The sequence below is a fragment of the Lonchura striata genome, chromosome 3 (genome assembly GCF_046129695.1).
Source record: "Lonchura striata isolate bLonStr1 chromosome 3, bLonStr1.mat, whole genome shotgun sequence".
NCBI classification, from domain to species: domain Eukaryota; kingdom Metazoa; phylum Chordata; class Aves; order Passeriformes; family Estrildidae; genus Lonchura; species Lonchura striata.
Window position 1 is genome coordinate 28204240 of NC_134605.1, and position 13311 is coordinate 28217550.

General features: G+C 44.8%; 1 protein-coding gene across 3 annotated transcripts in view; it reads left to right on the forward strand.

The window, feature by feature from the left end:
* RALGAPA2 (Ral GTPase activating protein catalytic subunit alpha 2) overlaps nucleotides 1–13311 on the forward strand; it is a 94487-nt gene that overhangs the window by 36731 nt on the left and 44445 nt on the right. For all 3 annotated transcript variants that reach the window (XM_021543322.3, XM_077782009.1, XM_077782010.1), the window contains exons 25-36: nucleotides 4363–4491; nucleotides 5807–5935; nucleotides 6596–6654; nucleotides 6940–7048; nucleotides 7403–7513; nucleotides 7838–7906; nucleotides 8074–8211; nucleotides 8660–8846; nucleotides 9850–10621; nucleotides 10888–10959; nucleotides 11936–12059; nucleotides 12868–13023. In XM_021543322.3, coding sequence (XP_021398997.2) covers nucleotides 4363–4491; nucleotides 5807–5935; nucleotides 6596–6654; nucleotides 6940–7048; nucleotides 7403–7513; nucleotides 7838–7906; nucleotides 8074–8211; nucleotides 8660–8846; nucleotides 9850–10621; nucleotides 10888–10959; nucleotides 11936–12059; nucleotides 12868–13023 — 2055 coding nt within the window. The remainder of the gene's footprint in view (nucleotides 1–4362; nucleotides 4492–5806; nucleotides 5936–6595; nucleotides 6655–6939; nucleotides 7049–7402; nucleotides 7514–7837; nucleotides 7907–8073; nucleotides 8212–8659; nucleotides 8847–9849; nucleotides 10622–10887; nucleotides 10960–11935; nucleotides 12060–12867; nucleotides 13024–13311) is intronic.

Genomic DNA, 13311 nt, shown 5'->3' on the forward strand with positions numbered 1-13311 from the left:
GACTACTTGCACCATCTTGCCTGATGGACAGATACTGGAAAGGCGGGAAGGGAGGACAAGGCGGGAAAACTAGGGAAAGAACCATTACAATGTGGGGGAGAACCAGGATGAACCAAATAACATTACAAAACATACCAATAACAAATATAACTGAGCAAATATAACAAATATAACCAAATAGGAACCGAAAACACACCACCACATCCTTCAATACTGTTCACCAGTCCTGCACAGCTGTAGCCCCACTCCCAGTTACCACAAACTGTGTATCTGCATCTGCCCAGTTGTCACTCAGCAGCCAGGAGCAGCGTGCAGCAGCAGCCATGTAAAGGTGCAATAAATGAGTAGCTTTGCTTTTCTTCCCTGTGGAACGATTTGTGGATTATGGATTTATGCCTGATGGTGTTGCACACGAGGACCCTTAGTTGTACAGAAACCATTGTGCTGTTTAGATTCTTTAAACTGTCATTTAAAAGGAAGTAGCCTTAATGTAGTCTATTAAGGCTTAGATTAATCTATTTTAGCTTCTCAAGACTTCTTTCCAATGGCTGCCATGATTTTCTCCCTCTTTTAATTCACCCTTTATCTCATTTCCTGTGGAAAATTTGCCTGTGTGCTCCCATTATGTTCTTTGAGTGCTTTGAAAAAGTGTTAACAGACAGCATGTTTCCAGTAGGGACAAACAAAAGTCCAAATGCCAGTGTCTCATAGGAACTCTCACATCCCCCTCTGCTCACCCACACCAGGCTGGGAGTGCTGGATAAAAGAGCTGGAAGATTGACTGGAAGCAAGGGGAAGCCAGGTCCTGCCAACTGCAAGAGCTGTGCATTTAGGAATGATTTTGGTAGTTTTGTTCTTTTCTATTTATTTTGCTGTAATTCATTTGCCCTTCCTAAGTTGCATCCATCCCACCCAAATTCTGCTGTTGTGGTCCATGTTCTGTCTGTCAGAGCTTGGAGCAGTGCTGCCACAGGCACTTAGGAGAGATGTATGTGGGGACACAAAGGCACCTCCACATTCCAGGCAGTGCTGTGGCCTTGGCACCCACACCCTTGTAGCTGTATCCACTTCATGCTCAGGGAGTGCTCTGTGTGTGCACAAACCAAAATATTTATTCTAGTCTTTTATCCTATTGCTCTCCCCACTTGTGAAAGTATCAGACATGCTCCAAAATGGGAGAAATTAAAAAAACTCTCTCTAGTGTATTCCAGCCTCAGGGACATGGGCTATAAAATGTAACCGTTTTGGGGTTAGGTTTTACCTAGCACATCGAAATAGAGCTTTCTGATAAATGAATCCAGGGTCTCGCAAGGTTGTCAAAATACTTCGTAAATTTGTGTCGGAACTTAATTTTTGACAAGTTAACTCTTACTTAAAACTTCATGGTAGGTAGGAAAACTTGGCATAAGTAAATGGAAGCATTTGTTCCTTTAAAGTAGAAAAGGGAAGTCTTAAGCCTTCTGTAAATTAATAATCTTTACCATGCTATAGATCTCAGCTGCCAGTGAGGTATCTGTTGGTGAGGAACAGAGTGAACTTTCAGTGGAAAATCCATGTTGTTCCTGTAGAGGGACAATTGGAAACATGAGGTAGGCAGCTGGCAGGCTATTTGGTTACACCTGTAATCTGCAAAATCTTGAACAAAAATTAGGTGAAGAATATTTTTGCAATTGACCTTTCAGTGAACTTGCATGGATTTATTTTGCTTATTCAGTGGATGTTTACGACCTTATAATTTGAATTACTAGATTAACCTACACTGAAATATTATGCCATTTATAGGGTTAATGCATTTGAGAAGGACATGCATGCAATTGCCCCCTCCTCTCCCCTCTTCCCCAGCTTTAACACCACAGAGCATCATTCTGAATTGAAATAGTCCATAATGGTCCTTTTTCACTTTTCTTTAACAACATGAGCACTAAATTGTAGCTGTGCAATTATGTAAACAATGGAAATGCTTCCAGAATGAATACTTCCTTTTAAATTTTCATTTTGTGTAATTGCTGAAAGGTTTGGAGCCATAATAAACCAAAATTATTTTACACATTTATCATTCTAAAGGTCAATTATGAAAGAAGTAAAGCAACAACACTGTGCAGAATGAGTAAACCAATTTCCATGGCCATCACCATATGTTTTTCTTATGGCTTATGTTTTCCAGTTGCTATGTATATAGCATTCAATTAAAGTGATTCATTGACCAGGCTGGGAGCTGCTACCCAGAGTTTACGTTTGCAGGGAGGGAAGGAAGCCTGGCTCTGTTTGAATTACCTGATTTTGCCATATCACTGATAGCACAGATGTCCTGGCTCCCTCACCCTCTCACAAGCCTCTCTCTGCTGATAAGCTGCCTGAGCTCCTGGATTGCTGCCCCAGATTCTGTGGTGTTGTGAGCTGGGCGCTCTGCTGACTGGGAAAGGGGACAAACCTGGCAGGCTACCTGTGTGCGCTGTCCTGGGCTGGTGCTGACCGTGTCCCCACGGGCAGGGGACAGTCTGTCCAGCCCGAGTTGAAGTGCAGTGACCCAAAATGCCCAGGGTGATGTGCTCAGTGCCTGGGGTGAGCCTGGCTGAGCAGGTTTCTGTGGGCCCTCCCTAGGGAGATGGTTCCTGGGTGTGTATCACTGTAGCCAACAGCCCATGCTGGGAATTTGAAGGGAAGCCGAAGACTGCTTCAAGAGCTTTTCAAAGGGAATTTTTGAAAGGTTTCTTGCAATGGGAAATTATTTCTTTTTAGTAGCACTGCAACTTGTAACTGGCGAGTAAATCCCTGGAGCCTTTTAGACGGTGTGTGCTGTCACAGCATTCATGTATGACAGTAATGTTTTGTGGTTCTCCTTACGCCACTGTAAGAAGTGTTCTGTGCAGGGAGCGTGGCCAGGATCTGTGCCCTGGTGTGTGACAGATGGGAGCTCTGGAGTGAGGACAGGAGTTAGTGCAGTTGTTTGGAGCAGCTCCCTGTGCCACCACCTCCCCGGTCAGGTTAGGCTGGGCTCTTTTATTGTGACACATGTCAGCAGCAGCCTGCTCCCATCTGCTGCCCTGCTCAGGGCTTGCCCAGCTTTACCTGGCCCTGCTGTACAGGTGTGCTGTGCTGGACCAGCACGGAACATTAATCAGCCCTTAATTATAACAAGGTATGTCCTTTGTTCTGCGCCAACCAAGGTTTTACCACCCGCTTTATGAGCGGCTATGTCCATCTGCTCTGCTTCTCAATGTTTGCACTGACCCATATTGACTTAAAATGTACCAAAGGAAGTGATTAAAACAAGTTTAAACATTAACTTGAGTGGCATTTTATCTTATTCAAGAAAGTGAAAGCATGATCTGCTACTATGTTAAAAACTAATACTGTATGTTTGAATATATAGCAATTTCTTCATAGGACACTGGTGTTACAGACACTTAGTGGAACACTAAGTAGGGGCTGTGCAGGTGTTTAGAGGGCTTTGAGAATACAGTGGAGATGTTCAAGCTTCACTTTGTGAAGAGAAAATTGGTTTTGTCAGCTTTAGCTTCTGCTGTAAAGATTGAGCATGTGGGCACATTATGGGGGTCTCTAGCTCAGGCTGTCTTTGACACATCATGAAACCAGTAAGGATGGACATGGAAAAAGGTTTTCCTTTGCAGCTTTTCAAAATTTTATTGAATAATTATCTACTCAGTATAGCAATAGCTTGATGTAACTTTTCAGCAAATACAGTGTCACAAATAAAGGATTATATAGATTTTATGCCTAACTTTAGACTTGCTGAAAGTTTGCAGGGAAGAAGTCTTAAGTATAGGAACTTTGGTCTAGTTTGGAGAGACTGTGAAGACATAAAATGTGGAAGGATTAAAGATGAAAGGCTTATCTGGAATGTGTTCTGTACCACAGGGTGATGGTGAGCAAAGCTGGGGCTGCTGCTCTGTTCCTTCAGGGCACCTGAAGCAGAGAGCGGGCCTGGGAGGGGCAGCTTGTGTTCTTGTGGCATAGAATTCTGACAGATTTGAGGAACTCACTTCTCTGGCCTGCTGCAGTGATTCATGTTAAGTCCATTAAATGTTTGGATGCTTGAATCCAAAGTCTTGTTTTAACAGAATGGTTGTGTTTTGGCATGAAGAGACATGAATGGCAGTGTAGGCTTTGAATAGGAATTTAGGGGTACAAATGTTTTATCAAAATACCAGATGCACTTTGGCTACTCCACACCCCTGAAGTGGAAGGTGATGAATACATGGAGGTCAGTTTGCACACAGTGCTCTGGGAATTTGCATCTCAATCAGTGTGGGACTAGGGAACCTCAAAGTTAAATCTTCTGACACTGTCCCTTTTGCTTTCTGGCTTCCTGGCTTTTCTCACAGGTGCTTTCTCTTGCAGGACATCCTGAACACCATCATAAAGCACTGCCTGCCGTGGTTCTTCTTCCTGGGGCTGCCAGGCTTCACAATGCTGATCGGGGACTTCCTTGGAGCGGCAGCACGTGTGCTGAGCACAGACACTCTGGAGGTGAGTACAGCTGATTCGGTACAGCCATGCTGACTGGGCTCTTGGGGTGGATCCTGGGGCAGCTGGGGTGGGAAATCCTGGGATAAGGCAACATGCTGGTGCTGCAGAGGTGTTTGATCCAAAGGCTGAGGTAAGGAAAGAGTGTCCTGGCTGATACTGCTGCACACCTGTAGAGCCCCATGAGTGCCACTGCAGCAAGCAAACACCAAGGGAGAGCAGGGAACTCTGGGTGACGCAGCATCTCAGGCTAAATGTCAGCACTAACAGAAATGTGACTCTATAAACTATTAAATTATCAAAGGATAAGTAAAATAGCAAATCAATAAGGAGTTGCCAAAATAAAGGTAAAGGTCTGGCAGTCCTGGGAGAAACAGGAAAGCTCTGTTGCTTGTGAAGCACCAGCTCACAAGAGACCTTTCAGTCTGTTCTGCGCAGGGCTTTTGCTGCTGCTCTTGACATTTGCATGGCTGAGCAGGTGGCCCTATGCAGTGCCACAGCCCTCTACTGTTTCAGCAGAACTGGAATGGTTATCCAGCCACGCTTCTTCCGTTGGCACTCAAAGAGCTTGGTCAGCCTCACTGTTGATCCAAAGCTTAAATGCTAGTAAGGAATGGATGCTCAATTTTCCAGGAAAAAAACACAAACCAAACCACCCTCTTCCTTTTCTCCTCATGCATAAAACTAGGTGTGCATTGCATTTTCAATATTACACAGCAGTTAATGTGCTTATAGCTTGTGCTGTGGAGCTTTTGATGGCTCTATTGGAGTAGGGATCTCTCTGCACATTGGCATTACCTGTGCAGCGAGTGTGAGTGGGTTCTGCACACACTTCTCTCTGTGCCACATGATCATCTCATAGCAGTGCTGGATTAGTGCTTCACCTCCTCACTCAGCTGCTCTTCTGGGGGTTCTGTACTTCCTGTCAGCATTAAATGGCTGACTGTCGGATTGAATAATGAAGGGAAGTATTAAAGATGTAGGATGTGCTCAGGAGTGGGGCCAGGTGCCAGTGGAGGAGCAGCTCAGCCTCACCAGAAGAACGGAGCAGCACAGCAGAGAAAGCACAGGCAGGAAGGTGTGTGTTAGGTACTGCTTACACCCAGTTCTTGCTGGAGTTGCAGAGGAAAAGCTCCTGGGTTGTGTTCCCTGGGACAGCTCAATGCTGCAGGAATCATGTGTGAATCTAGCAGTCTGAGTATGGCAGTGCACACTGGCCTCAGAGCTGAAGGCATTTCCACATCTGAAGGACTATTTCAGTGACTATTTTAGTGAATATTTTTTTAGGGACTATTTCTGCCTATTTGTCCTTTGCCAGGCTCCCCGGTCTGAAGCTCACACCATCCTTGGTGCTCTTGTGTGCTTTCCAAACATCTACCAAGGAATCCCAAGGTTGGGACCCATCTCAGAAGCTGGCGAGAGCATCACAGGAACTGCAGATTTGAAGGTAAAGCCACATTTATTGTAAATCCTTAGGTAGCCTAACCTGGTTTCCCTATGAACTGACTTAATTCCTACCCAAGTGGTTACCCTCACAAGCTTCTGTTGCTTTTGATAAATGTGAGGCACCACAGTGATCCACTGCTCAAAATTAGGGATGGCTGGAGAGGAATCTCTGAGTTCCTCATGTGGCCTGAGCAGGCAAAACCAAAGGGAATGCAGAAATCCCTTCACATGCTTGTCTCCTTCTTCATCTGGCCTTGGAAAGTAACTGGACATGTCTTACTTCTAAAATTAAGACAGTTTTATCTTTTCTGTACTAAATAATATGCTAACTTTTTCATAACGTGTTTTGGTTAGAATCTAAACACTACAGTGTGTATGGAGTGACCACCACTTGTTTGTAACTGCCCCTTGACACTGTAAATTAATTGATTTCCTCTTGCTACTATACATTAATTATTAGCTAATTTGATTTGTCCTCAAGGGCCTGTATATTTGAGTTGTAATCAGTGTTTCTCCCTTGACAAAATACAACTATCATGAGGTAAAGATGCTTTAGCAACAGACAGAGAATTAAAGTGACTTCACCTGTAACTAAAATTAAACAACTTTAAAGTAGATGTATGAAAAAAGATGCTTATTCTAATTTATTTTGTTATTTCAGTATTGCCTCATAAATATTTTATTGAAGAATGCTACAGAGGAGCCAAGTGAAGCTGCAAGGTAAAATACCGAGTAAAAGAAATGGGAAAATATCATAGAATTAGTTAGGTTGGAAACTATCTTTAACATTATGAAGTCCATTTATGGCTTGGAAAAGTCTTTCTTGCTGCTTATCTTCTGCTGCTGCCTTGTGGTTTGGTTCTGTGAAGTTAAGCTATACTCTGCACTGTGAAGGTGCTGGCCTGTCGTGTTGGAGGGGAAAGAGAGATCTCATCTTTGTGCTTTTTTTTCCCTCTGTATATTCCCCTAAATCTCATGACCAGCTCCCTTTTCCTTTTCACAAAGATGCATCGCCATCTGTGGCCTCAGCGTGTGGATCTGTGAGGAGCTCACGCAGTGCACGAGCCACCCCCATGTGAAGAAAGCCATCAATGTCATAGGTGTGACACTGAAGGTATTGCTGTGGTGGGCTCTGATCAAACTGCTTAGGGAAAAAAAGTCATTTTCACTTTGAAAATAATCACTGATAATCTGAGGCACAGGCTGCTGCTATGGTGTCCTCTGCACGTATGCAGAATATTTGCAAAAACAGCCTGTGTGCCTATAGACTTCTTCTCCAGCAAACTCACATAAAATATCATATAGACAGTGTCAAACCTGCTGGTTCCTAATGCTGACAATGTGATCTCACAACACTAACATTTTTTATTGTTTGCAAAGATGCAAAATAATGAAATGTAGAAAAACTGAATGCAGTGTATTGTATCTGAATATTTTATTTTACTTTTAATCACCTTTTTTCTTCTAGTTTTCCAATAAGCTGGTAGCTCAGGTAGCTTGTGACGTCCTTCAGCTGCTGGTGTCTTACTGGCAGAAGCTTCAGGAGTATGAATCCTCTCTGTGCCGGAAAATTACGGAAGTACGTCAGATTCTTTAAAAAGTTTGCATCGAAATCGTATGCAAAGTTGTCTTAATCCCTTCCTTGGGCTGCTGTGATTTTGTTAACTCCTCCTTTTTTTTATTGTTAGAGAGTTACTTGCTACACTCCCTGGACCACAGTGTAGGTCCCCCGTTTGTAGTGACTTGTGTGCAAAATGCTCAGTAAAATGTTTTCGTTGATTGGCACGGGCAGTTGGTTGCTCCTAGGAGAACTTAACCTGTTCCATGCCCTGTGCAGTAGAGGTCTGTCTCCACAGGGGAAGAAGCTGATTGCCTTTCTGATACTTGGTTTGTTTGGCTGCAGATCCTGGTGGCCACCATCGCGTTTCTTCTGCCTGGTGCTGAATACTCCTCCATGGAAGTGGATAAGAAGGTGTGTCACTGAAAAGGGCTGTCTCCATTCTTTGTGCAGTTTGAGGGGGGTTTTAAATGAGATTGCTCCGAACCAGAGCTGAATTTTAAACTTTCCAATTCATACCCTAAAGTCTGGGTAAATTTAATAGGACGTACCTAATCAGTGTGGTCCGTATTCTTGTTCAGTTCATAGTTTCACTGCTACTTTGCTTGCTGGACTGGTGCATGGCACTGCCCATGAAAATGCTGCTGGAGCCTGTGTCTGCTGGTGCTGTGGAGGATCAACATGCATCCAGAGCTCCTTTGCTGGATTACATTTACAGAGTGAGTAGGGGGAAGGAAGATGATTTACCCTGCCTGGCTATTTAAAGATGCCTTTCACACACCCAGAAGGCACAGAGGCAGCTTTGTCAAGCACTAGAAAATCATGTCATTCAGGTGAGAAGTTACAAATGCAAAATGTTAAGAAGATAAGATTAGAGATGTAGAACAGACAGGGGATGGTGAAGACAAAGGTCAAATGCTTAAAACAACGAGCTGGGGGAAAATAATCTTTGCAGAAATATTTGGATTATTTGAAGTGGACTGTTAAAATACAGAACAAGCCCTGACGCAAGTTGTTAAAAGTACAGAATCAGTGCACATGGAGACTTAATTTAGAAATGCTGATTTTGGACACAGGTGGAATGTGTAGTGTGTCAGAACTGGGGTCCTGCTTGCTGGGTGTGTTGGGGACTGTCCTGGGTTGGTCACTGGATCCATGTCCCCGCAGGTCCTGCACTGCTGCATCAATGGCTCCAGCACCTACATGCAGCAAAACCACTATGTGCTGAGCCTGGCCGACCTCTCATCCTCTGACTATGACCCCTTCTTGCCACTGGGAAACATCAGGAGCTCCTCAGAGCCAGCCCAGTGTCCCTCCTCCACCGATTTGGGCAACCTGCTCACTGTGGCTGAAGGTAAGGGTGTGCCCAGAATGCGGGTTGGGCCAGCATATATGTGCAGCAGTGGGAAATAGTGTTCCAGGCACGGCTCTCTCTGGATGAATTCCAGCTGCCTCTGTGATAGGATGTTTGAGTTCATTGCCAATGCTGCTCCTTAGAACAAATTTATGTTTAGAAGATGTAAAGGGAGGAAGAAACACTGTAAACCACAGAGAAATAGTTTTACACTGAATATGAAAAAACCTAGAAATGAGGAGATTTCTGGCTATAAAAGGAGCAACATTACCATGGGAGAAGTGGAGGCACAGCAGTAGCTCAGAGCACAGTCACTTCATGAAATAACTGATGGATGTGCCTGTGCTGAGGGTACCATCTGAGCATCCAGGAATTCTCTCCCTGCTTCACTTTCCCACCTGCCAGGGATGGAGGAGCATTGCTTTGCAGTGATATCTCTGGTTTTCCTTGGCTTTTCTGCGATGTCACCCTCCTGCTCTGATGGCTGTGGGGATGTGGTGAAATAAAACTGTGGGACGGGTGTTGCCCTGATTTTTAAAAGTGCTAAGTTTTCTTTTATAGTTATTTTGAAAGTTTTAAAGTTCTCATAAAACTTCTTTAACCTTCTGATAATGTTTACATATTTCTACTGGAGTTCTCACACACTGTTCATATAAATAATGATTGTTTTGCATTGAAGGCAAAACAGTGTAGTTGGAGAGGTGGCAATTTCATTCTCCAATCCATAGTCACCTTTAGAATTCTATGAATACCAGATGTTCGAATAAAACTGTCTCTTTTTCTCCTTTGAACTTACCAAGCTTCTGTATACTCATTTTGTGTCCAATAGCGACAGGACAGGTAGGATCTCTTGGAAAGCTGTTGGAAATATTTCCTTGAACGGGAAGGATCAGCATGCCACACAGGGCAAGCTGCTGCAATGTGGCAGAAATCTGCAGGTGCTCCTTCTGTATTGCCTCTTGGTGCTCTTACTGATCCATTGTGTTTTCCTTGGTGGTTTCAGAGAAGAGGAGGAGGAATTTGGAACTGATCCCTCTCACAGCGCGGATGGTCATGACTCACCTGGTGAATCACCTGAGCCACTACCCGCTCAGTGGGGGCCCCGCCATCCTCCACAGCCTCCTGAGCGAGAACCACGACAATTCCTACGTGGAGTCCTCTGAGCTGTGCTCAGAAGTGTTCCGCAGCCCCAACCTGCAGCTGTTTGTGTTTAACGACAGCACTCTCATCTCCTACCTCCAAATCCCCGCCGAGAAGAAGGCGGGCACTGAGCCAGCAGCGGCGCCCTCGGACGTGCGGGTGATCGTCCGGGATATCTCAGGGAAGTACTCCTGGGATGGCCGGATCCTGTACGGGCCTCTGGAGGGCTGCCTGCCACAGCACAGCACGAGTGGTGCCTTTGTCATCTCCAGTGACTCGCAGCAGCATGTCCTTTCCCAGAATGATGTCTCCCAGGTGGAGGAGGGAGAGGACGCCCTGGACCAGCTGCTGGAGAGGATCGGGAGCAGCAGCCCCGAGTGCCTCCTGCACCCGCAGCGCAAGCTGAATGAGCCAACACCACCGCCCTGCGGGATGAGCCCTGAGCAGGAGCGTGCCATCACTGAGGCCCTGCTGCAGCAGAGCGCCCAGGAAAGGGAGTTCATTCTGAAATGCAGCTCAGACTGCAGCATGAGCATGGCCCGTCAAGAGCCACCACCTCCTGCCCAACCCCAAGCCTCCTTTTATTTCTGTCGGCTGCTGCTGAACGACTTGGGAATGAACTCCTGGGATAGAAGGTAGGAAGAGAGGATCCAGAACGTGCTTAGGTACTCTTCTCACTTTTTGCCCCTGAATGTGGACACACTTAAGAAAGCAGGATCACAGCTGGGGTAAGAGCAGAGTTTTGAACTTCAGTGATTATTTGAAATAGACACCAATAGATTGTGTATAACAATAATTGTAAGAAATCATATCACGTTAGTTCTCTTAGCTATTTAGATGATGAAAGACTGTGTCTCTACTGTGTTGCATTTGCCTTCAAACTTTTTCTGTTTATTTTTAGAAAAAGCTTTCATCTGCTGAAGAAAAATTCAAAGTTGCTGCGAGAACTGAAAAATCTGGATTCTCGCCAATGGTAGGTGATGTCTGCTGAACACTGATAAGGTTAGTGTTTCCCAAGGAAGAATGAGTCTCCAGAACCAAAACTTCATTCCTCTTGAATCTAAATATTGGTATGAAAATTGGACTGTTTGTTTCTCCAGAGTTCTGCAGCCTGAATGGAGAAGCCGCCTGCAGTGGCACATTCTCTGTGTACAGAGAACTCCAAATCAGTGGCAAAGAATAAGAGATTTTTTTCAAGTTTGCTTTAGCTGAGAGGGAAGAGAAACAAATTGATTGTGACCTGGGTACAGCTGATACAAAATGGTATTTTGTACAGAGCGATCCCTGTGTCAGGAGAAGTACTTTGAGGGGTGATCCACCCAGAAGTGCTCCCCAGCCAGGAGGTGGCAGAATGAAGTTCTGCATGTTACAGGGTTTTTTTCATTAATTGACACAGAGCTTTTTGAAGAACATCTGCAGCATTGCAGTGTTTTGAGTTTCTTCTGTCCCAACAATTTCCACATCAAATGTGCTTTGCATGTTTTCAGATAAGCCAACTGAACCTCTCAGCCTTGTAAAACTTTGCCCAGGGTTTGAAAGTCAATAATGCCTCTTCTGCCTTGTATGTCATCACCCTGTAATTAAAATTCTGTAGATCACATTATACTCCCATTAGCACCTGTGCCACCTCGATGTCTGTACAGTGCTGCACACATCTGAGTCATTAACCCTGTAATTGGAATTTGGCCACCAGTTCTGTGGCTGATGTAGGAGGACCAGGCTTGACTCTGCTCTTAGAAATTGGGGTGTCTCTGCAGTGAGGTTTTTTGCAGTGGCAAAAAAAAGGGGGGGAAATCTGAAAGTGAGTGATGTATTTGTGTGCAGAAAAGAATCGGCACATGGAGCTAAATGTGGGCACCTTGTCCTGTGTTTGGAGTGCAGGGGAATCTGAAAAATAATTTTGAGTTGAAGCTTGTTTAATTTTGATTTCTTTCTCCATCCTGTGGCAGTCGTGAGACTCACAAGATCGCTGTGTTCTACATCGCTGAGGGACAGGAGGACAAGTGTTCCATCCTGGCCAATGCCAGGGGAAGCCAGGCCTATGAAGATTTTGTTGCTGGGCTGGGCTGGGAGGTAACACCCATAATTTAGGCAAGCTACCTTGTTGCTGGGGGCACTATGCAGTTTTTAACTCACAAAAAAAAAAAAAAATTGCTACACACTGATGACTTAGCTGCTTTTAGCTCTTGCCATGTTCAGAGCACACTCAGCACAGGGGTTCTTTATGACATGTGTGATTTAATTTGCTTTGTCAAAATGGTATGTCATAATCTAAATGCCATGAACATTTTTGTGTTTGGGAAATCCAGATTAGCTGCATGTCACATTTAAGGATCCAAGTGCCACAGCGAGATGCAGCATCCTCAGGCTGTGCTGTTGGGAAAACAAACAAGCCTTTGGACTCAGGCTTGACTTCAGAGAGGTGTTTCTTCTGAATAAACTTCAGGAATAATTTATTCAAAGGGTGTTTTTTTCTGTACAAGTCTTCAGTTTCTTCCGCAGTTTTTCTGGTTTTCTCTCTCTGCCTTTTGTGATGCTCCTGGAAGTGGGCCCTCTGAGCCCCACAGAGCCCTTAGCCAACAGTCTGTGACAGAATGCTGTTGTTTCCTTGCTGCTATTTGCTGAAGGAAGGTAAAATAGCTGGATAGATAATGACTCAGAACCTAGTTCAGAGAGATTTACTTTTAGTAAATGTCAAATACAGGCACGGGAAAGACAGATCTAATGGAAAGATTGTAGAGCTGTAGGGGAAGACTTCTTTTTGTCTGGGATGGCTATGGAAACCTAGGGTAGTGATTTCATCAATCTTGATGCAGAAGCAAATCCTGATGATGCGTCAGTGTTTTCAGATGGCTGTTGTTTTTGCCTTTGGCTCCCTCAGGTTGATCTGTCCACGCATGGTGGGTTCATGGGTGGCCTGCAGCGCAACGGCAGCACGGGGCAGACCGCACCCTACTACGCCACCTCCACTGTGGAGATCATCTTCCACGTGTCCACAAGGATGCCCTCCGACTCCGACGACTCACTGACCAAAAAGGTAAAGGCTTTCCAGTGTGTTTCACAGCACTGCAGTCACCATTTCCATAGAAGTCTGAACTGAAAGCAACCTTTGCTGACAGCCCTGGCAGGCTGTCCCTGCATTGCCACATGGTGCTCTGCAGTTGGGTTAGCTGAATTAAATGGCATCTAAATTCTGTGTTCTGAAACACAATTAACATTTCCATGGTAGCTTCAAATGCCACCATGAGTAATAATATTAGCAGTAATTTCATTTGTACATTGTCTGCCTGCCAAAACTGCTGTAGGTTGGTAGAAAAAAGCAACC